The 24,159-nt window shown below is 41.0% G+C and overlaps 2 protein-coding genes across 2 annotated transcripts; both read left to right on the forward strand.

The window, feature by feature from the left end:
• The first annotated feature begins 8,413 nt into the window (after positions 1–8,413).
• On the forward strand, positions 8,414–16,141 carry LOC134094191 (uncharacterized). Its single transcript, XM_062547620.1, has 4 exons — positions 8,414–8,440; positions 8,900–8,927; positions 13,792–13,839; positions 14,206–16,141. The coding sequence occupies exons 3-4, from the start codon at positions 13,829–13,831 to the stop codon at positions 15,902–15,904; spliced, it is 1,710 nt and encodes a 569-aa protein (XP_062403604.1). The 5' UTR covers positions 8,414–8,440; positions 8,900–8,927; positions 13,792–13,828; the 3' UTR covers positions 15,905–16,141.
• Positions 16,142–21,531: 5,390 nt separating this feature from the next.
• On the forward strand, positions 21,532–23,690 carry LOC134093460 (uncharacterized). Its single transcript, XM_062546512.1, has 2 exons — positions 21,532–21,546; positions 21,888–23,690. The coding sequence occupies exons 1-2, from the start codon at positions 21,532–21,534 to the stop codon at positions 23,571–23,573; spliced, it is 1,701 nt and encodes a 566-aa protein (XP_062402496.1). The 3' UTR covers positions 23,574–23,690.
• Positions 23,691–24,159: the final 469 nt, after the last annotated feature.

Consider the following 24,159-nt stretch of genomic DNA (forward strand, 5'->3'; position numbering starts at 1 on the left):
CTTAATGACACACTCCGAGAGCCCCACACTCCGAGAGCCCCTGTTTATTTCACTAATGAATTAGATGGGGATTAAGCACTCCACTCCATGCCAATTACCCAATGTTCCCCAGGAACACCACTGCGGCACAGCGCCACGGCCACTTCCAGGGTTCATCCCTGGCACAGGGGTGTGTGTGTGTGTGTATGTGTGTGTGTGTGTGATAGAGAGAGAGAGAGAGAGAGAGAGAGAGAGAGAGAGAGAGTGTGTGTGTGTGTGTGTGTGTCTGTAAGTATATGTGTGTGTGTGTGTGTGTCTGTGTGTGTGTGTGTCTGTGTGTGGCATCGGCATAACTGGCTGCCCCACACCAACATGCAGGCGCAGAGTCAGACAGGGTCGTCTCAGAGACATGCCAGTGCTCAGACAGGCTTGCGCTGTGCTGAAAGTTATTTGATGGGTGGCACAGGCATGCCACAGAAAAACATGTCATGGGAGCTCTGATTTTTCCTCTGCTCAGCTTTACCCGGAAATCCCTTTGGTGTTTATCTTGGTACACCACTGGTCTGCACCTTACTGCCATCAAGGAGTAACTGTGCGGTCACACGCTTGCGTCCGCCAACGTTCGTCCGTTGTTTTCCCATTCACTTTTCATTGGCTGGACTTAACTTGATGGCGCACTGAATTGTGGGTCCGATGCGTTGCCTGGAATGCGTTGCCTCCATTAAAAGTTGAGAAATGTTCAACTTTTGACGGATCGTGCAAGCGCCAGCCAATGAAATTCAGTGTAGGCACATTTTTCGAACACTGACAAACCAATCAGTACGCGTTTATGGAAATATGATGAAATGAGGCATACGTTGGCGGACGCAAGCGTGTGACCGCACCGTAATGAGTCGAATCCTTTAAACTCCAGGTCAGTCTTGGACTGAAGAAGAGTGGGGCCGAAATGCATCACAGCCCTGTTGGAACACCAGCACCTTCTGGTGACACTTTAGAAATGCTGTCAGGGTTAGTGTGTTAATATTTTACTTTATTTTTCTTCTACTGTTTTTTTGTTCAACGAGTCACAACTCGACAACCATCATACTGTCTTTCCTCGCTACTCAGTGAAATAATAACACAACCTCTAGTTTCCCACTGTCTCAAATTACCACTTGGTGTTCTCAGTCAGTCAAAGGAGAAACGAAAAAAAAAAAAAACGTTGAAACTCCTGTCCTGTTCAGACCGTTAAAGAGTGTGTGCTACAATTACCGTACACAGCAGTGGCCGACCATAAAACAGATCCTTCAATAAGCTCCCACTCTGTCTACTAGCATGGGTGATTTAGCACGCTAGGCTGAGGTGCCTTTCACAGAGAGCTCCTTAATTGAACTGCTACAGATCAAAGGGCTCTACCCCTTCTACACTTATTTCCTACCAGTGGATGGAGTTGAAGAGAAAGGAAGAGGAGGGAAGAAGTAGAGTCAGAGTGTGTGATAGTGAGATTCGAGGAATGACACACACACATCAAACGAGAAAGGGTCAGTTGCTGCAGATGGAAGTACAAGACACCTTGTCTAGGCGAGTATGTAGCTTGCCCTCAACATTTGACTCTAAACTGCTAATCCTACTCACTAACTCTATGTGCAGCATATAACATGAAATGTTGGTTCTAAAGGAATTTAGAACTCCATCACTTTCAATAGAGCAAAGCCTATTGGTGGTGTCTTATGCGCGTCAAAACCTCAACGTTTAGAAAATTCAGCATCTTAAATCTTTTCAGCGTCAAGACACGATTGTCATCACCAGCAGGCGTTGGCCTTCCTTGTGTGTTGATGAGTGTGTTGAAGGGTCCCTGTGGGAGGACTCTTGCCTGCTGTGGATCACACTGACCCGTGTTTATGGATACCATTTCAAGCAGTGCTTTTTTCCTAGTTTATTCAGTTCTGTTCTTTTTGTGGTGGTTATTCTGAGTGATACACGTTCTGAATATGGGTATCTAAAATGAGTCTCACCAAATCAATGGATGGAAAACACACTGGACCTGCCAAAGTCATTGTGAACCACACACAAGGTGTTTTTTTACCCAATTAGTCACAGGAAGTGACATCATCAAAGCCCCTCCTTTAAGTCCATGCTATCCCTGACCGTGTGACCAATGCTATGCAATCCCATCTGCCTTCCTGGATCCTCTTTTTTTCTCTTAGGTCATGGTGCTGTTTGTCATCTTAACTGAGAGTTAAAAGTTGGTGGACATGTGCTCCTTAGGGAAAACAAAGTTTTACTAAGCCACCATGCAGAAATCCACCGGCTTATATCAAAAATTAAGCAACCGTGGAGCCGTCTCTCTGTGGAGCTCTGAAAATGAGCACGACTGAGAAACACTTAAAACCCAATTTTTTCTCAACCTTAACCGGAGGGCACATCACAGGGAACAAGCCACAGTGTGTGTGTGTGTGTGTGTGTGTGTGTGTGTGTGTGTGTGTGTGTGTGTGTGTGTGTGTGTCCTCTCTTTATTTCTTCTCCCCTGAGAGAGTGAGTGAAGACTGGCAGCTGATATGTCTGCTATCAGACGTGCACAGTGTCAAAGAGTGTGTTATGCTCTCCTGTTCCCTCATCAGCTTGCGTTTTCCGAGTGCACGTTCGGTCGCAAGTACGGCAGTCTCCCGGCGCTCCATCCTCCGGCCCCGCGTACCGCCCTCTCGGCTTGACCCCTGCGAGATCGCCTTTTAATTCCCTCATACTAATTCAATTTGGCTGTTCCCCTGACCTTCCCTCTCCACCCGCATGCCCCCCCCCCCCACCTCCCTTCCTCCTCAACCCCAGTGGAGAAGCTCTCCAGCTTAATAAGAGGCAGCTTATCCTCTGTCGCGTCAGGGCGCTTCATCCTGGGTAATATCATTACCTGTAAATATTTGCCTTGCACTGCTGTGTAATGCCCCTTAAGTGACTTGGCCCATCCCGGGGGAATTAGAAAGACCAGCGGTTAGTCCACGTCAGGATAAACATGCTGTAATGGACCCCTGCTAAAGAGTCAGGTGTTAGGCCCAGTGGTATTACACAGTCACTTGTGTAATTATTACCTGACAGCATGGAGCATAGGTGAACTAAGGCTTTCAACCAGGCATGGCTGGACTATAGCATACAGACTTTTAATCATACCTGTCAACCATTTTTTCTATTATGACGATTTTTTGAAGCATCACACTGTTTACGGCTATTACCAGTGTGTAAAAAGCTAATTTTGATGTCTTTACTAGCTTGAGTCTCACCGTGTGGGCATGGATATGTGTCTGTGTTACAATGTGAATGACATAAGCATTTCTAGCATCTATGTTTGCATCTGCATTACACCTCTGCTCCATCAGGCATTTCTTGTCATACAATCTCACATTTAGTGACTTAACAATTTGACAAAGTGTAGTCAAGATTCGACTTTTTGCTAGCTGACATGCAGAAACCCTCATAACATAGCTGCCAATGGTTGTTTGAATACGGCTTTCCAGAACTCTTATGGCATCTCTCTAAATAATCAAACAAGATGGAGACCTGCCAGAATATTGACTTAGACTGATGCAATTGATTTAAATAGCACACTTTAAGTAGGAAAGTACGTCAGTGCTGGAGCCAAGATTATACTGTAGTACCAATGCCAAAATGGCTAATACAACTAGAGATACTTTTGTTTAAGGCTTTCAGGCACACTTTATTTTCTTATTGAGTGGAGAGTTCACTGGAATGGGGCTGGTGGTGGCAGTCCAAGAGTATACTCCACTACATTAGTGCTTAATAGTATTTGTAAAGGAGTGATCCTCAAAGAGAGAGAAGCATCCCCTTACGTAGCTCAAACCATCAAACCAATTCAATTCAATTCAACTCAATTAAAAAAACTTTATTTCCCTCAATTTATCCCCGAAGGGCAATTTCTCAAGCAGGCATAGTGACATAAGACGCACAACATATAAGACAAGAAGACATAGAAGACATAAAAGACAAGACAAAATGAAGAACAGGACATACAGGGGTGTGCATGTGTATGTGTATGTGTGTGTGACTGTGTGTGTGTGTGTATGTGTGTGTGTGTGTGTGTGTGTGTGTGTGTCTGTGTGTGTGATTAACCTATTAGTTGAGCCAGGCCGACCCTGTTGGTGTATTGGCTATGCCAGACCTGATCATGTTTATAATAATTTGCCTTCAATCAGATAGGACAGAACAGAGTGACAGGAGGCAAGTGGGAGAGAGGGAGAGATGGGGTGCGACTGATGAGGAATGGCCGCGAGTCAGATTCGAACCTAGGTCCTATAGCGGGCACTTGGACCCTAACACCGTGTCCTAATTGTAAGCGACTGTGCGACTGTCGCGTTGCGCCAGATAGTTTGTGTCCACATTGTATCCGTTAACATTCTTTAATGAACCTTTGTTACATCGTGAAGAAGTTAATGTCAAGGCGACGCGACGCGAGAAACCGACAGCGCGACAAAAAAGGGTTGAAGAAGTCGCGTAGCAAAGCAACTTGTCGCGTTCGGTCGCATCGCATTCAGTCAGGACATTCCAATTGAAAATACAGATGGAACTGATTTTGTTGCAAGCATTCGGTCGTGTCGCTTGCAGTTAGGACACGGTGTAATATGGTACGACTTGTGCCACAGCTCCTGTGCTTAATATTATTGTCGTGAGTACACTCCAACTTCAGAGAAAGCAGCGGAAGTAAGGTGAGGTCACCTGAGTGAGTGAGCGAGCGAGCGAGTGAGTGAGTGGGTGCAACAGAGGTGTCAGATGAAGGACTGGGTGACATTTCATCTTGAGCAGCGTCTCCTAGCCACGCTGCATACATAAGCAGGTCGGCCGTCTGGACGAGAATCATAGTGGACACCATTACTAACTCTTTCACGCTCGTGTCCTCTTAAATGCAGAGTGCTTCTGTATGTGTGTGTGTGTGTGTGTGTGTGTGTGTGTAGGAGAGAGAGATGATGGGAATCATGCTGGACACCATTACCAACTCTTTCACGCTCATCTGTTCTTAAATGCCGAGTCCGTGTGCGGCCCTCCCTGGGAAAGGAAACGCATCTTCAGACAGTTAATCTACCTCGTCCACAGAAATGGAGAGAGGGGTTGTGTGTGTGTGCGTGTGTGTGTGTGTGAATATGAGAAAGAGAGAGAGAGAGAGGAGGAAGTGTGTGTGTGTGTGTGTGTGTGTGTGTGTGGGTGTGTGTGTGTGTGTGTGTGTGTGTGTGTGTGTGAGTGCGTGCGTATGAGCACACACGTTGAGTGGCGTGACCATTTCCTTGCTCTTTCAAATTATATATCATTCTCACACACATTTGGCTGGCAGAATGAAGCGATTTAATTAGACCTTTCTCCAAAGCTGAAGGTTAGGGTGAGGGTTGAGGGTGTGGGTGTGTGTGGGGGGATGCGGGGGTTGGGGCTAAGCTGCAGGTCTTCAGATAGTGGTAATTAACTACAGCAGGAAGAGCAGGCTGGCGTCACCCAGGAGCCCTGCCAGTCTCACAGCACTGGGGCACAGGGGCACAGGAGCCAGCAGTGGCCGGGGATGGACTGTTGGTGATGGGGGTGGAGAGAGAGAGAGAAAGAAACTTACCAGAAGGATATAGAGGCGGTGGAACATGCCATTTGTGTGTGTGTGTGTGTGTGTGTGTGTGTGTTGTGATGTTGACAAACAAGTCTACACCTTTACACTAACAAAATAAGTAAAGAAAGATAAAGAGAACCCCACTCTCTTAACAATTCACCTGTCTGTCATATCTCACTTAAAGGAGAAGTTCGGTGTGAAATTGGCCTTAGCTGTACTGAAAGATGTTGCCAAGAACATGTGTCCAATAGGCACCGCTCACCCACTAGCATTCCGAAATACACCGACCTGTTGGGCATAACGTAGCCTATGCAGCTAAATCACTATTTTTAAACCATTAAAAAGGTTCCAAGTAACTCCACACTGCATTGGTAGACTTCTGAGGGTTCTGAGATTTAAAACGAGATACTGAGAACTTTGGAAGTGCACAGGAAGTTTATTGAAAAAAGACTGTTTACACAAGCAGTACTTCATACAATCTCTCCGCTGGCCGCCATCTTGTAATCAAGTCGCGATAAGCCGACTGACGAGCACAAACTAACAGGAAGGACAGGAGAACATATTGCAAACAGTTACTTTTTCAATTAACATTGACCATTAACAACTCAACAATTAACAACTCAGGGCCCGCGAGCCAAATGCAGCTTGCCACAACATTTTATGTGGCCTGCAAGAGCTTTTCAGAATAGTCTAAACTTTGTTATTTACTTGAAATAATGATGTACGTTTCTTAATCAGCTAGTGCCTTTTCAAAACATGCTCGTTCTGTGGTCAATGAACAGGAGTGGCCAGCATTCTTTTCATATGTGGCATTCTGAAACCCAGGTGTGGCATCTCTTATTGACACTTCAATCTTGGCACTGCACTCACTCTTGTTCATAGCCAGAGATGGAAAAGTCCAGCTTCAGAAATTAAAAGTCCTACCACATATCTGTGCCAACCATTCATTTAAACCAACTGATTCTAATTAGCACAAGTCTTGAGCAAAGTAGAGCAGCTTCAGCAGCTGCTAACATTAACCTTAAAACTCCATCACTGCAACGTTATGAAGCACTATTTTAAGTTTATTTGATGGATTCGCATGAGCATTGTTATTGAAAATGGTGATCTTTCATGGAAGAGTAATGATGTATGTTTCTTAATCTGATGAACTAGCACCCTTTCAAAACATGCTCGTTGGTCTAACAGGAGTGGGCAACATTCTTTTCATATGTGGCATTCTGAAACACAGGTGTGGCATCTCTTATTAAAACTTCAATCTTGGCACTGCACTCACTCTTGCCCATAGCAAGACACCCAGGGGTGTCAAACTCATTTTCACCGAGAGCCACATCAGCACAATGGTTGCCCTCAAAGGGCCAGATGTAACTTTTAAGATTTGTAGCACCAAAATCTTTAGTTTGCCTTTAAACTTGCCTTTAAAATCTTCCAAAACAGAAAGGTTGAGTGTGTACAAAACTGCTGCGTCGCTTACGTTCAAAACGTCAATTATGAAACAAACATTAAACAAACGCTGCTGATTTATGCCAGCAACCATTTCACTTTGATAATAAACTACATTTTTGTCCGACATACAGCAAGAATTACACAATTTTATTATCGCAATGTGGAGAAACTTGGGAGAACAAAAACATTCACATGCGTGATCCCATGTTCAATTGAATTCCCCATTGACCTGCTGTCACCTAAAACGGTAGATGTCATGCATGACATAGCAAGTGTGCTGTGTCATGCTGCCATGCCTGTAGTTTCTTGCCTTGCCTTAGCCTGCCACTCGACATGCACATTTAATCCAAATAAAACATTCGCAATGGTGTAGGCAATGACACAAAGAAGATGACTAGCTATAAGCATGCTGCACACATTTGCTTAAACTCTCTCTATTAGCCTACAGTACCTTGAAACTAAACACGCGTGGGGGAACTGAACAGTGCAACCAGACTATGATAAAATGGCCAACTATGATTACTTTGTTTATAGTTTGAGGCTTCAACCAGACAGCTGAATTAGAGAGGTGGAGTGGAAATATGAGGCTATAATCTGCATAAAGTGTGCTGTCATGATTATCAGAAATTTCAGTATAAAGAATATATAAATTAATATATATATATATATATATATATATATACATACTGTATATATATATAAAAAGACAAGTTTTTTTTCTACACCTTATTGTGTATATTTAATTAATATTATATGAAAGGAGAACGATAAAAAGGTTCCTTTTGGCGTTAAAGGCGATACAATGAAAAATGTGGGTGCACCTAAATGTTTCAGTGCAACCAACGCTAAAAGTTAGTCTGGAGCCCTGACTCCAACCATTTTTTTAACTGTGTGTAACTTGTCATTTGCGATTTTATTTGTTTATGCACTGTTATGTTATTTACAGCAGTATTGTTGTGTAGTAAGAAGGCAGTTGCCTGGCATGCACCTTATGTTGGTATATATGCACCGACTTTTTCCACTGTTGCTCAAATACATACAGTATGTGCTTTGTTAAACTGAACAGCCTAGAGTGTTTATATAGCCTATTTGTCGTGGTAATGGTCTTAATTTTTATTCTTAGAGGTCTTAAAAATCATTACATTTGTTGATCAGTGGCTCAGTTGATCAGACAGAAAGTTGCTGTTCTTATCAAAGAATCAAAAGTTGGTCTCGGCACGCACAGATCAACCGTGCTTTTGGATACATAACATCCACACATGCAAGAACAGGTTATTTCAGGTTACCGGTTCATTTTTTTTATTCAAGTTTCAGTTACTTGAAATCACATGACCAACAATGGCAATAGGTGGAGCTGTCAAGGCTATAAAGGTGTTTGGATTAAACAAGGAACACATTTTTACTACACTTCAGTGGATATTTCTTCCTCTCATCCCTGGAACTCAGGTAGGCAACAGTAGACAATATTATAATAACAATAATGTCATCATTATTTGAGTGTTTGTAAATGACTTATTCCATACTTAAACATACTTAATACAATCAATATAAGAAGGTGAGACAATATTTAAGTTAAGAAATCAATTAGTATACAGTAACTCTCTCAGAATTGCATATACCCAGACTACATACACTTAAAATATCAACACAAATCCATGTGATATTATTATGTATTTAAATACTGAATTAGTATATGACATTCTATTTAATAATCTGCAATTATCTTACTGAGCCCCATCAAATGAGATAATATATTTTACCAGGAAGTGACTGATAGTTATTTTTATATTTCAGTAAGCAAACATAACTGAGTGCATTGGTCCACTTATACTATTGTTACTGTCCTTTGCTTATTGTTTGAAAAAAGATAAAATGCTTTTTTGCAACTGTCGTTCTCTTTCCTAGTAAAAACCCAACCTACCAGCAGTTCTATGTAAGTATAACTGACTTTTTTTTTTCTGATGAGAAAATAAACATCTGCAGCATAGTTTTGTCACTTTGGTGCATTTCTCAGATCAGATTTACAGTCAAGTTCTCAAAACTTTAATTGTCTGCTGTGTCTTACATTTTACAATAGCTAATGTCATCGTCAATGCACTACACTAGTTCCATGCTGATTCATCCTACCACATAAAACAAATAGGCTTTATTTCAGTGCTGGCCCAAGCATTTATTAGCCTGGCTCCACCCGCCTATGCACTTCCACTCAATTTGCCCATGCCCCTCCGCCATCTTAGACTGAACGCAGCACAATTATCATTGAACTTAATGATACCGGTCCTTTTTCTCATATCCTTAAAGGTACATTATGTAGGATTTTAAGTGTTTTAGTACCTCAAGTCAACGTCTTCATTCATATATAGATCCTCTTTGGTGTAAAATAACATATGCCAATGATCTGACTTGTCCTACTGGCCGAAGAATCACTTCCCGGCATTTACATTGAAAGGGACGTTCACAGGAAGGCTTCCATGTCTTTCCGGTGTATGGAAAAATATGAACTGCCGAGAGGGACATAAAACACTACCGCTACCGCTAAACACTACCGCTAGGGAAAAACACGTTTTTGCATTTCACGTTACACAGAGAAGCAGCGTGAAGACGGTCATACTTAACCTACAGACAAGCACTGCACTTAGTGACATAGTTCATGCCTTTAGAGCAATACAAGTATTAGCCTATACTGTCATGTCAAGTTGTTAGCTGCTGCTATGCTAATATTACGATAGTAAGCTAATGTAAGAACAATATAAGCATGACAACGTAATTCACTATGTTGCTCGAGGAGTAATTACTCATACATGATCATATAAATTATTCAAAGAAGTTTGGAATAACTTACATCATCACCGGAAAGAAAACTCGATGAAGTGGTAGAAGACATCTTGAATGAATCTCGACCCATTCAACTTCCCGTAGCTCTAGCCATTGTTGCAACGCACATTTGAAAACGTGTGGCGCTAGAGCGTGCATGCAAAATCAAATTTAACCACTAGATGGGAGCAAAAACTACATAGTGTACGTTTAATTCCTCAACTGACATAAACTGTGTTAAAAAAATATGATGAATGATATGCATTTATTTATAATAATTTAAGCTTCCACCGGATTTGACAGATATAGTTGATTTATGAAGCTGAGAGGGGAACTTTAGCAATGTTTTAAAAAAAGCCTAACGTTACTGAAGAAAAATGGATTGATTTCTGAGAGGAATAAAGTTGGTACTGTATGTAAGATTAGCCTAGGGTATTTACCTTTTCATCCAACGCATGTCTCTCATGAAATTATTGAATTATCATTTACTTAGTTTTGCCGCTACTGATAGCCATGTATCAGGATTGTAGTCTAACCTGTTAACACTGGAGCCGAAATGAAAACGGACGCACCACACAGCTAACACGCTCACACCACGAATATTTGAAACATTGAATTATTTTATATGAAATATTAAAATAATAAATGAAGTTTAACCCTTTATAGGGCACTCATTGAAATCTTTGGAAATTCTAAATTTTAACTTCAGAAAGTTAATGGGTGATGTTTCAGGACATAAATAATGTTTTTTTTTTTTTTTTTTTTTTTTTTCCATCTTGGCATAGCAAATCATGGTCAATGAAGTTACCATATATATGTCCTTGCCCGTCTGGGGGGGGGGGGGGGGAACAGAGGGTGAATTTGAAAAAAAAATCTCCGATCAACACCATACTTGACACAGAGCATCCTCAGCTGATGCCTCACCAACCCATTTGAGTTTTTTCTTCTTTTTTCTTTTTCTTTCATTTTTGCCCATTTTGCGAAGCCGCCAGACAGAAAGTGAGCTTATATCTCAGCAACCCCTGCATGTATCAAAACCAAACTTGGTACATGGACTCGTGTACCATGTATCTTTTTAATATAATTAAATGGCATGAATGGCATACACAGGTGCCTAGTACTATGAATGCTATACTCCTATGTACCAGTGCATAAAAACCGAAATACAACTATAATCACTAAATTACCACTTATATTTGCTCATAATTGTGTTTTATCACTAACCAGTATTGAGTCATTAAAATAAATGCACACAGTACTAGGTTTCACACTAACAATAAGCACCTGTGTGCCATTTAATAATATTTAAAAAAAGATACATATATCAGGCATATGTGTAAAAATGGACACTTGTGCCACTTATGTGAATAGGGCGTATGATCAAATATAGTGCATTTAGTTTTTAGCCAAACAATAAGCTCATTTTTAAAAATGCTATGCAAATAACAACAATCTCAATCTTTAATGTTTAGTTTTGATGCTATTATGATAGTTGTGGGATGAGCCAGGTTCAAAAACCTAAAATATGTGATTTCTGCCAGATGCCTGTGTTTGAGGTGCTGTAGTCCACTGCTGATTGGTCAGATGCTATGATGTCAATATTTGTAAGATAGCTTGATCTTCCCTAATTGGCTGAGAGAAAACCACATGACTCTACAACTTCAAATGGAGGCAGGGGGAGGGAATTTTCAGTGTGTGTGGAAGTGACTACATATGTTTTTTTGCCCCATAAAGGGTTAAATAGTTGTATTTGAAAAAAAGTTTGAAGGGAATCAGGGGGAGCCAGTCCAGTAGCCTACGATCTTGATTGAGATGAGGTCTGGGAACCAGGCATTCATTTTTTCGTATTTGAAGCGTCGTTTACGAATGCCCAGAGCCGTTTATTGGGTGCTAATAATCGTTTACCAGGTGACTTAATGTAGAGCATTTTATTACTTGATTGATTTGTAATCATACATTTTTCAGTAGTGATTTGAGTGTATATATGAACAAAAGCTGGTTTGGTTCTTAACCCAGGGATGCAAACAGCGCGCTTTTCCGCGCCTCTCGCTTTTTAAACGTCAGTTTGGGTGACTTGCGTCGCGTGAATAGTGTAGTGCAGTGAATAGTGTCCTAATGAAAGCATAATTAGTCAGTTTAAGTGTTCACATAAAAGGAATAGGGCCTAGAACTAAAATATTCCAAATTATGTTAGTTTCCTTTCACAGTGACAGAAATGTCACTTCTACTGCAAAATAGCAGTTAAACCATGTTACATTTGAAAGCATATAGTGACAGGAAGTTTTAGGGGGCAAGGAGAAGAAGGGGGGGCACAGTATGTGTACAGTGGGGCACAGCTCAAACCAAAGGGTGTTTTCCTTGTCATTCTTTTACTGTAAGATTAAAGTAAGAATTTACTTTCTACAAAGCAATTCTGCCTACAGCAGGGTAGCCAAATGGCCAGTGGCATCAGTTCTTTTTGATGAATTCATGTAAAAACTCTAACATCTTGTAACATTACGATGACAAATATTATCGGCAGGTCAACCATTAAAAAAAGACTGGTTAATTAAATTCATTTCATCGCTAATGATTGCTTGCATCGCATCCTGTTAAGCTGGGCATACACTGTGCGATTTTTTCCATCGCGGTATAACTGCTGCTCATACTGCGCGAGTGAATTCGCAGGGGCAGCTCACGATTCCTGTTCTCACACTACACGATCCGATGGTCGGATGCGATTTGACTGCTCACACTGTACGTCCATATCCAACTCGTCGGACTCTTTTATCTGGAACTTTATCAGCTGTGCTGCCATGCGGCTTCGTGTTGTCTAATTGCTTTCAGTGTTGCCAGGTCACATGAGGAAAAATAAGCAGCAGGTCTCTGAAAATAAGCCATAATAAAGACACAACCCCAAAAAGTTATAGCATCCCCTCCCCGAACCTCTGTTACATTTCTGAGGTGGTCATAGAGGAGCCTACAGTGTAGAGTCGACGCAGCTGCATAGCCTAGGTTCAAAATGCCCTCTGTGTAGGGCAGGCGCTGCGTGCAACCAGCAACTTCACACAAAATCAAGCCCAAGTCACTTAAAATAAGCAGACTATGGCAACACCGTTTATTTTGTTGTCCGTATCTGTGTTCGCGCATGTGAGGTGTGACAGGTTGAGGTAAATCAGCTCGTAACAGTGCTTCAACAGTGCGATAGACTCACGAGGGGCGACCAGGATTTCAAACCGGTTTGATATTCTCCCGATCGATCGGGAGGTGGTCGGGAGGTGGTCGTGAGGTGGTAATCGCTTCTCGTTACCCCATGTATACTACACGATGCGAGACGCACGACTGAGCCAAAATTCGGCCCGATCCCCAAAATAGTCGCACGACTCAAAAATCGTGGCAAAATGGGCCAAAAATCGCAGTGTATGCCCAGCTTTAGGACATACAGCGGTAGGCTACCACACTCTTTAATGCTGGCATCAAGTTGTAACAATGTGTGAGCGTGGGTGTGTTTAAACGATTGCGTGAGTGCATGCCTGTGTAGCTGATATGACCCCCATGAATGGAATTCCACAACAGTTGCCATGCATTCACAGATACAACTCATTTTTAACTAGGCAATGCTCTACCTCAAATTAGTGGATATGGGATAGGTTGACATGGGCTGTACACCTACAGTTTTCTGTGAATATCTCGAAAACCATAGGGCCTAGAATGAGCAACTCTCTTTTATGTTGTCTCTAGGAGCCATGTCAACCCATCCCATATCCACTTATTTGAGGTATTGCAGCACCTAGTTAAAAATGAAAAAGCAAAGAGGAGGTATTGCAGTCGAAGGTGAATGATATGTTCAATACCTGCTTCGACTGCAATACCTCCTCTTTCCTTTTTCATTTTTAACTAGGTGCTGCATGAAATTTTAAGGGGGCTGGCGTACAATAAATTAATATATGTGTACATAGTGACTGTAAACCAATCAGCCTGTGTTTAACTTCAATTTTTGTCAGAATCCAGCATTGGCCATTTCAGTCTGCGTCCACAAGTATGGCAAGCAGGTAAGTGTGAAATCAAACTCAGCTGTCAAACACTTGAAAGTGTAACTACTTGGATAGTCCCCATCATCACAGATGTTCAGATTATCTCTGTAAACTGCAATGTATGGTTAGTAAGGTTATGTGTTGGATTTGGTTAAGGTGTACATGTACATACAGTATTATGTGTTGAATGTGGTTAAGGTGATGTATGGTAATTGTTCAACAACAATTTGACACATACTGTTGAACATTATGGTTATGGTTATGGCAATTTGGCAGACGCCTTTGTCCAAAGCGACATACAAATAAAACCAATACAATAATGAAAAGTATTAACCCTAGATAGAGCTATATTGATTTTATTGTGTCACTCAACACCTTTTCCAGTTATATTGCATCACTCACAGAAGACAGGCAAAAAACCCTTCTTTTGAATAAGGAAGAACATCTTACCTGCTATCAACTCCTTACAGAGAGAGAATATTTGGATGGAGATGAATGGGTATCACAAATTGGGAACAAAGACTCGGCTGATTCGCTGGTAAGAAGGCGGAGATTTGGAAAAGTCAATCCAGAAAAAATGAGCAAAACCATTTTGATTGTTGGAGAAACAGGAACAGGGAAGACCACCCTCATCAACACAATGGTCAACTACATACTGGGGGTGAAGTTTGAAGACAAAGTGTGGTTTGAGATCACAGAAGAGGTGACGAAAAGTCAGGCGGAATCTCAGACATCTGCCATTACAGTGTATACCGTAAACACTGATGGCCCAACCTCTTTAAACATCATTGACACCCCAGGATTTGGAGCAACTGGACCAAAAGGAAAAGAAAAGGATGAGAAAATTGCTAAAGATTTGCTCACACTGTTCTCATCCTATGCAGGCATTGAAAGACTTGCCTCTGTTGGTCTAGTTGTGAAAGAATCGCAGAATAGATTGACCGCAGCACAGCAGTACATATTTGATGCAATTCTGTCCATTTTTGGCAAGAATTTGGAGAGCAACATTGTGGTCTTTATCACATATTCGCACGGGGACCATCCTGACGATGCCCTTAATGCCGTCAATGCAGCTGATACTCCCTGTGCAAGAACTCCAACAGGAGATCCTGTTCATTTTCTATTCAACAACGGGTTTCCAAAGAAATTGAAGAACATAGGGGCACACCCACAAAAAAAATACAAAAAGGATTGGTGTTTGGGAGAAAACAGCATGACAGATTTTTTGACGTTTCTTGACCAAACAGAGGAAAAAAGTTTGAGGATGACGGAAGATGTTCTGAGACAGCGGGGGTCACTTGAGGCTTGTGTTATCAACTTACAGCAGCGTATTGCCAAAGAGGAGGCAGAGCAGAAGATACTAAAAGATATAGAGGCTATCCTCCTGACTCACAAAGAAAAACTGGATAACAATGAAAACTTTGAAATTGAGGTTGATGAATTGTACATTGATGCAGTGGCTATTAAGACAATTTTAAAACAATGCAATGAAAATGCAACACGCTGTGAAAACTGCAAGGAGAACTGCCACTTCCCAGGATGCACACTGGTCAGTAAAGACATGCTGTGGATGTGTCAAATGATGAAGAGAAGTAATGGAGATTATCTTTGCAAGGTATGTACTGGACATTGCTCCTACAGAAACCACACCAAAGATGACAAAATGTTCGTTCAAGTCACCCGCAAGGTAAAAAAAACAGCAGACAATCTGAGAAAAGAGTATGAGGAAAAATATGGCAAGGATGTAGACATGAAAGCTCGCACTGAAGAAATCCTGCTTCAGTCTAAGAATCTCCAGGGCAAGCTTGTGGATGAGTGCTATGACCACATCATGTGCCTGCAGAACATATCACTGAAGAAAGAACCTCAGTCCATTGTTGTGCTCCTCGACGGTCTCATCACCAGACTGAAAGAAAATGGACAACATGAGAAAGCTAACAACCTAGAGGAAATAAGAAATAGAGTCCCACCCGTCAACCCAGCAACTCAAACCTTCTACAAGTGCTTGACTTCAATTAGGCACACATTTGAGGAGATTTCTGTGACCAAGACCAAGACTGTAGTGGGGGCTAAACACAAGTAAATGCCATTTCTATACCTCCTGAATCCCCCCCCCCCCCACATTTGAATAGTCCCCATTATCTACAGATGTTCAGATTATCTCTGTAAACTGCAAAGTATGGTTAATAAGGTTATATGTTGGATTTGGTTAAGGTGTACATGTACATACTGTTTAAGGTTACATGTTGGATCTGGTTAGCCCTTGTGTGCCCGTGCCAAACATTCAATTTTTGGTGTTGGATGACCTCCTCACACAAAAACACTAATTTATTGAGAAAAAAAAAATCCTCCCAAATGTTAATCCAAAACTGGTCAAAATTTCACTTCTAGGTATAAGTGGGTCAGAATGGCATGGCACTTCTAGTGTTAACAACAACAACAACAAAACTGAATTGGAATATGATGAACCTTTCAAAAGTTATGATAAATTTAGTGATCAGTGTAAAAACATACAGGAAACAGGATTTAGAATGTTGACAGAATTTGCATTCTCTTTCTCACCAACAACATAGAAGTATGCATAAAAACTAATAAGAAACAATGTTAGATGTATGGTCTATAAACCATTTATTTGTATGTAAGCAAATTATACTGTCAATGATACAGTAGCTTGATCTACTACATGCAGAGCCTTAAAACGATTACATGACATAAACAATTTGGCCCACAATCCTTGCAAAGACTTGGTTTCCCAGTAGCAATTGATATGGGGGGGGGGGGGGGGGGGGGGGGGGGAGTAAACCCCATGAAATGATCAATCCCAGAAACTTGTAAAACTCTTCTGGGGTCTCTACGTCCCATGCCCCTGCACACAGCGTAGCGCTTATCAGTTACATTTTCTAAACCGACATTTGGAAAAACAGAAAAATGGATTCCAATTTTTTTCCCCACCTTGACAAATTAAAAAAAATTGGATCTTTAAACTGTTTACCAATTTTCTATTCAGAGGGTCAGAAATTTAGAAAATTATGAAATTGCGTCTGGGCTTTAATTATTCAATAGATGAGATCAGTTATATGTCACACACCACTCAGTTCAGAATGGCCACGCCTCTTTAGGGGAAAGCGCACGAGTGTTAAAGAACACTTCACCGTTTTTTTTTTCATACTAAACTACGTTATTCCCTTTACTAAGACGAGTTGATACATACTCTCACATTTCAATGCGAGCACTCACTGGCTCTGGCGGGCGGCGCTACTTTGGGTGCGTTCGTAAATTCAATCTGACACTCTGAAAAATAGAATAACGCTCTGAAGTTCGAAAAAGACGAGCATTCTAACTCCCAGTGAATTTACGAACGATTATTTGTGTTTATGTTTACAATATGGACGCCACTACGGCACTTTTGAAACAGGGTTTATGTATTATTCAAAACTCAATTCCACTGATGCAAGAGCTTTCTTGCCAGTGATGATGAAGAACAATGTGAGAGCAGTTATTTAAACCGTCTACATAATCTTGATGAGCAACGCTTGTAATGTCAACTTGGAAACGTTCTTCTAGCACTAGCACTAAAATGCTAACCTGTTAACGTTACGTAGGTAACTAGATTCGTTACTAGCTGACTGATGTGACGTCACACTCTGCTACTCTGTCCTTTCAGCTGGAGTGCCCAGAGTACGCTCTGGGCGCTCCGAGAGTGTGACGCTCTGAATAAACGAACAATAATTCCATCCACACTCTGAATTTACGAACGGTTAAAAAAGTTTCAGAGTGTGCTCGGAGCGCTCGGAGTGCAATTTACGAACGCACCCTTTGATAGCACTTAGCTAGCCCAGTTAATTCATTAGGATCCAAACACAGATGCAGTTAGAAGCGACCAAACACCTCCATGTTTTCCCTATTAAAATACAGTTACACGAGTAGTCCTACAACCAAGTATGGTGAGACAAAATAAAACGTGGTGCATTTCTAAGCAGGTAAGAGGGATAACTGTTGTGTGGCGGAATAACACTTGTGAGCACTTAGACTCGGCGCAGTAATATCCTCACTCCAAACTGAAAGTGCAAGAGTGATGATATTACTGCGCCGAGTCGAAGTGCTCAAGGAAATTTCAAGGAAGATTCGAGAAACGTACCAAAGCGACTGAGAAAAACTGCCTTGTAAATTTAAGAGGAGGTGTTTAGTGTCACGGCTATGCCTCATTCTAATGCAAGTGAGTGGCGCTCTTAATTTTTCTATCCCCTAAAAATGCCCGGATGTTCCAAAATAACGGAAAGTACCCCGATGGTCGAACTCATCTATAATGCAATGATACTCTCTCCCTCGTTCCACCTAGTTAGCAATGATTGGTTGGTTATTATCGTGGGTATGTGTCTGGATGTTTACTAGGCGGGTATTCCAAAAGACTTGGGGCAGACACGGCAACGCTGGATAACTTCACAAATATATAATTATAAAAAAAATGTGGGTTATAGCTTAGACTACTAACGGGCAAGTTTGAGAATGTGGGTTATTGCAGGCAAGGGCAAAACGTCTTACAGACAAATTTGGACTGAACAGGGGGGCAAGCATCTCGTCATTATACAAGTTTTGCACAGAGCGTACCATACACACAGGCTTGGTTATCCAAGACTAGGAAGAGAAGGGACAAATCAACTTGTCACGTCTGTGGCAGCCTCAAGTGGTCCTGTGTATGGGTGGAGGATAGGTGCTTTCACACTGGACAGCACTCTGGCAATTTACCCGTCTTTTTTGCGGTTCGGTCCGAGGTTTCATACTGGAGGCGGCACATTAGCCGACGAGGTTCTGAGTGATCTGACTGATCAAAAGCAGCAATAGCAGGGACAACACATTATGTCAATCTTTAAATCCATAAAGCTTGCAGTCATTTAACGTTGAATGTAGCCAGGGCTGAAAGTGGGACACTTATTATTACCGGGAAATTACAAGTTCTAGCGGCCCAGCGGTGGGGGGAGGGGGGTTGAGATGCGCGTTCACTGGATAGGATAATATAGGAATACCCTCCTCTGAGCTAATACAATTATTATACTAATTACCACCCTGATTAGTTGCTAGTTTGACATTTTTTATTGTTCTTGAGCTTGGAAGACTAGTAGGCTAGCTACCTACAGTACATCAGAGTGGAATCTGGAAATAATTTAATTCATAGGCAGGTCATTCCACGTCATTTCAACCAGAGCGCACACACTTGCGTCTCAAAAAAATCTGAAAAAAATACCATGCATACCTATGTTATTGAGGAGACACTCTGTAAAATGTTTTTGTGCTAAGATCAACACTTTTCAAGTAACAGCCAGTTTTACGGGGGTAGGGGGGTGTCAAATTTGTTCTGCCTCTTTTTTTTGTCAAAGTTCACAAGCTCATTGCTCAAGAACTAGAATAATCACCACGAGTAGTCTGGATGGTCCTGCATGGTCATAGCAGTCCCTCAAAGTTGAACAAAATTTTATTTTGACACTTTGACACTTTCACTGTCTGTCGGATTTAACGCTCTTCTAGCCTATAGTTTCTCTCACAGGGCTACTCACTGAAACTGAACATTATCTTCAAAGGAGGACCCAATAGGCTACATATTTTAAAGATAGCCTATTTTATTTTTGAGGGCTTTTGATATTGGGGGTTCTTACAGTAAAATTAATTATTAGCCTATTACATGTCTCTGCTGCATAGCCTACATAGTTCGTCAGGGCCGTGCAACTGGAGAAGGGGTTATTAATTTAGGCTACTCCTGTAGATTATTGCAAATAGGCTACTTGCCTATATGAAAAAGAAATAGAAAAAACTTATACTGCCAACAATGTGTTTTAAATACAAAACTTGTATGATTTACTCTTGAAAGTGCCCCCTTTCTCATTTTCCTCATACAATGTCATACACAGATTTACAAAGGATCTTATAATGGTTTCACTGTCATATAAAGATCTATCAGGATTCAGATAAACATGGTAAAATTGTGTATGATTAGTCTATTTCTTTTCCATATGGGTTGGAAGCTTGTCCCATATAAGACCATTATAAGATCCTTAGTAAATCTGTGTAACCTGAAACATATAAAACTTTGTAAACTGTAAGGGCTATGACATGTATGAGGAACATGAGAAAGGGGCCACTCAAGAGTAAATCATACAAGTTTTGTATAACACATTGCTGGCAGTATGTTTTTTCTATTTCTTTTTCCATATGGGTGGTTGAGATTTCCGAACAGTTTTGTTAATATTTGGAAAAGGTAAGGGGCCGCAATCGCACAGCCCAGGCTGCTGAAGTGCCGCGAGGGCGCAGCAAATGGACTTCAGAAACAAAATTTAAGCTCACAATTCAGACCGGCCCAAAACGTTAACGGCCCACCGGGAATCCTCCCGCATCTCCCGATTAGCCACCCCGGGCCTGACTGTAGCACGAAATGCAATCGGTTTGCCAGCTGGTCCTGCCTCCTGGTCCCCCATAGGAACAGGCATAACAGGCCGGCACATTTTCGCCTCCTTTTTAGATACATGTACACGATGCGGCAAAAAACATCTCCTCTTCCCGCAAACTGTGCGTCTTTCAATGAAAAAAGGGCTTATAGTTTACATTGCAGAGCTTTTCTCGTAGTTATCCAGCGTCGGTATTGCCCCAAGTTTTCTGGAATGCCCACCCAGTAAACATCCAGACACACCCACAATAATAACCAAGCATTCCTATTGGAACGAGGGAGAGAATATCATTGCAGTAGGCCTATTGAATAGTTGGAACCCAAACACAATTTTTGTAATTTGTCAAGGTGGGAAAAAAAGAAGAATTGGATGCTGGAATCCATTTTTCTGTTTTTCCAATTGTCTGTTTGTGTTTAGAAAATTGAACTGATAAGCATTACACGGACCCCACAGGTCAGTCAGAGTAGGCTACTGTACATAAATCTTTATGTCTGTGGTGTGCTGTATTTGGAATCTTGGAGCACAACACACACAACACGATCAAAACTGTTCAATCAAAGACTTTTTTTTATCTTCATGTGTGAGGTCTCTCACAGATAAGAAATCGGTTGTGACTTATAACATCGTTGTGTGTACCCACCTTAAATTAGTTCCCTACAAACTGCCTAGCAATGTAACAACCTTACAAAAGCTAATAAGTTAATGACATTACTGGTAGAATCTGTGATTTCACATCGCTTTTTCTATAACTACATAATGAGAGGAGTAAAAATAGTGATCAACTATTTTTCATGTCAGACAACGTAACGTGACTCATGTAATGTGAATGCGGTGTCCATTGATTTATTCAGCTATGGTAGGCCTATGCTATTATAGCCTACTGACTTGCCAATATAAAACAAATTGTTACTAGAAAATAAACTTACTTGCAGTTTTATACTAACAGGCTTTCAAATTACATTGTCAAAAGAAAAAATCAAAAGCAAACGAGAATATAGCAAGCAGTTCAGAGTAATGCAGCTAGCTTACAAGTTTACATGAGATGTACTTGCGCTTGCTATATGCCATAATGTTGACACTGATGAAAGCATATTACTGCCAAATAACATGGTTTTAGGTCTACAAATTAAGACAACCCATAACTAGAAACAATGTAGAAACATATATTACCTCAGTTTATCCAGCTGTGTGGTTTGAGGTTAACTCCAACAAAGAGCAGGTAGCATCCGGCTGTCCATCTCAAATGTACTGACTGAAGTGACACTATTTTTTCATGACTCATCTTCAGGTATCCAAAACATTTTGTACCATAAACCCCTTAACCAATCATATCAAATTGAAACTTATGTTGTCAGGATTATATAGGGAAGATGTACAAATAAAATCAGTCACTGGACAGCTGAGGATTTGACGATTGGTCATTGTTAAAGTTAACGAAATTAGAATGGTCGGGCACAGAAGGCTTCATTTGTTGTTTGGTAATTGTTCAAAAACAATTTGACACACAGAACATTATGGTTATGGTTATGGAAATTTGGCAGACGCCTTTGTCCAAAGCGTTCTTCATACAATAATGAAAAGTTAAGTCTCTATGGGAAGACTATCCAAGGAAATTGTAACCCTAGATAGAGCTATATTGATTTTAATGTGTCACTCAACACCTTTTCCAGTTACATTGCATCACTCACAGAAGACAAGCAAAAAACCCTTCTTTTGAATAAGGAAGAACATCTTACCTGCTATCAACTCCTTACAGAGAGAGAATATTTGGATGGAAATGTATGGGTATCACAAATTGAGAGCAAAGACTCGGCTGATTCGCTGGTAAGAAGATGGAGATTTGGAAAAGTCAATCCAGAAAAAAAGAGCAAAACGATTTTGATTGTTGGAGAAACAGGAACAGGGAAGACCACCCTCATCAACACAATGGTCAACTACATACTGGGGGTGAAGTTTGAAGACAAAGTGTGGTTTGAGATCACAGAAGAGGTGACGAAAAGTCAGGCGGAATCTCAGACATCTGCCATTACAGTGTATACCGTAAACACTGATGGCCCAACCTCTATAAACATCATTGACACCCCAGGATTTGGAGCAACTGGACCAAAAGGAAAAGAAAAGGATGAGAAAATTGCTAAAGATTTGCTCACACTGTTCTCATCCTATGCAGGCATTGAAAGACTTGCCTCTGTTGGCGTAGTTGTGAAAGAATCGCAGCATAGATTGACCGCAGCACAGCAGTACATATTTGATGCAATTCTGTCCATTTTTGGCAAGAATTTGGAGAGGAAAATTGTGGCCTTTATCACATATTCGCAAGAGGACCATCCTGAAGATGCTCTTAATGCCATCAATGCAGCTGATATTCCCTGTGCAAGAACTCCAAAAGGAGATCCGGTTTATTTTCCATTCAACAACGGGTTTCCAAACAAATTGAAGAACAAAGGGGCAGATGCAGTAAAAAAATACAAAACAGATTGGTGTTTGGGAGAAAACAGCATGACAGATTTTTTGAAGTTTCTTGACCAAACAGAGGAAAAAGGTCGGAGGATGACGGAAGATGTTCTGAGACAGTGGAAGTCACTTGAGGCTTGTGTTATCAACTTACAGCAGCGTATTGCCTATGAGGAGGAAGAGCAGAAGAAACTAAAACAAATAAAGGCTATCCTCCTGACTCAAAAAGAAAGACTGGATAACAATGAAAACTTTGAAATTGAGGTTGATGAATTGTACATTGATGCAGTGGCTATTAAGACCGTTTTAAAACAATGCAATGAAAATGCAACACGCTGTGAAAACTGCAAGGAAAACTGCCACTTCCCAGGATGCACACTGGTCAGTAAAGACATGCTGTGGATGTGTGATATGATGAAGAAATCAAGGAATGGAGATTATCTTTGCAAGGTATGCACTAGACATTGCTCCTACAGAAACCACACCAAAGATGACAAAATGTTTGTTCAAGTAATCCGCAAGGTAAAAAAAACAGCAGACAATCTGAGAAAAGAGTATGAGGAAAAATATGGCAAGGGTGTAGACATGAAAGCTCGCACTGAGGAAATTCTGCTTCAGTCTAAGAAACTCCAGGACAAGCTTGTGGATGAGTGCTATGACCACATCATGTGCCTGCAGAACATAGCCCTGAAGAAAGAACCTCAGTCCATTGTTGTGCTCCTCGACTTTCTTATCACCAGGCTGAAAGAAAATGGACAACATGAGAAAGCTAACAGCCTAGAGGAAATAAGGAAAAGAGTCCCACCCAGCAACTCAGCAACTCAAAACCTCCACAAGTGGTTGACTTGGAGATTTCTTTGACCAAGTCCAAGACTGTAGTGGAGGGAAAAATATGAAAAAACATAAACAAGAACATGATACACAAATCATATAACCTCACATATTATCTGCAGTATATTATTATTATTATTATTATTATTATTACAGTGCATGAAAATGCACTGTACTGTTCTTCCTCGGTCTTCTTCTTCTTCTTATTATTATTCTTCTTCTAACGCACGCAATTCAGCTTCAACCGTTTAACGTAGAAACTTCATTCAAACGTTGTTGCGTAGGTCTTGCTTATGCCATGCCTGCTTTGTATTTTTCAACTTTGTAACTTTTATACTTTTTAAACTATTAGTTAAAAACTACTACAATTTCCCCCATAGACTTAACATTGCTCATTATGACATCACGGCAGCAATTAGAATCTTAGGCCAGGTGGCCGGCCACCTGGGCACCAACTGTCAGTTTCTCTGGCTTTAAGCATACAGTCTCTCAGAAGACTACATATCCTGTTAACTGTTTACTCTGTCCACAACTGTTTCAAAATAAAAGTCCTCACTGCAATAATACACTATTAAATCATTTAACCATTGAAACTACTCAACTATTGAACTGTTCA

Source organism: Sardina pilchardus, chromosome 10 (assembly GCF_963854185.1).
Source record: "Sardina pilchardus chromosome 10, fSarPil1.1, whole genome shotgun sequence".
NCBI classification, from domain to species: Eukaryota; Metazoa; Chordata; class Actinopteri; order Clupeiformes; family Clupeidae; genus Sardina; species Sardina pilchardus.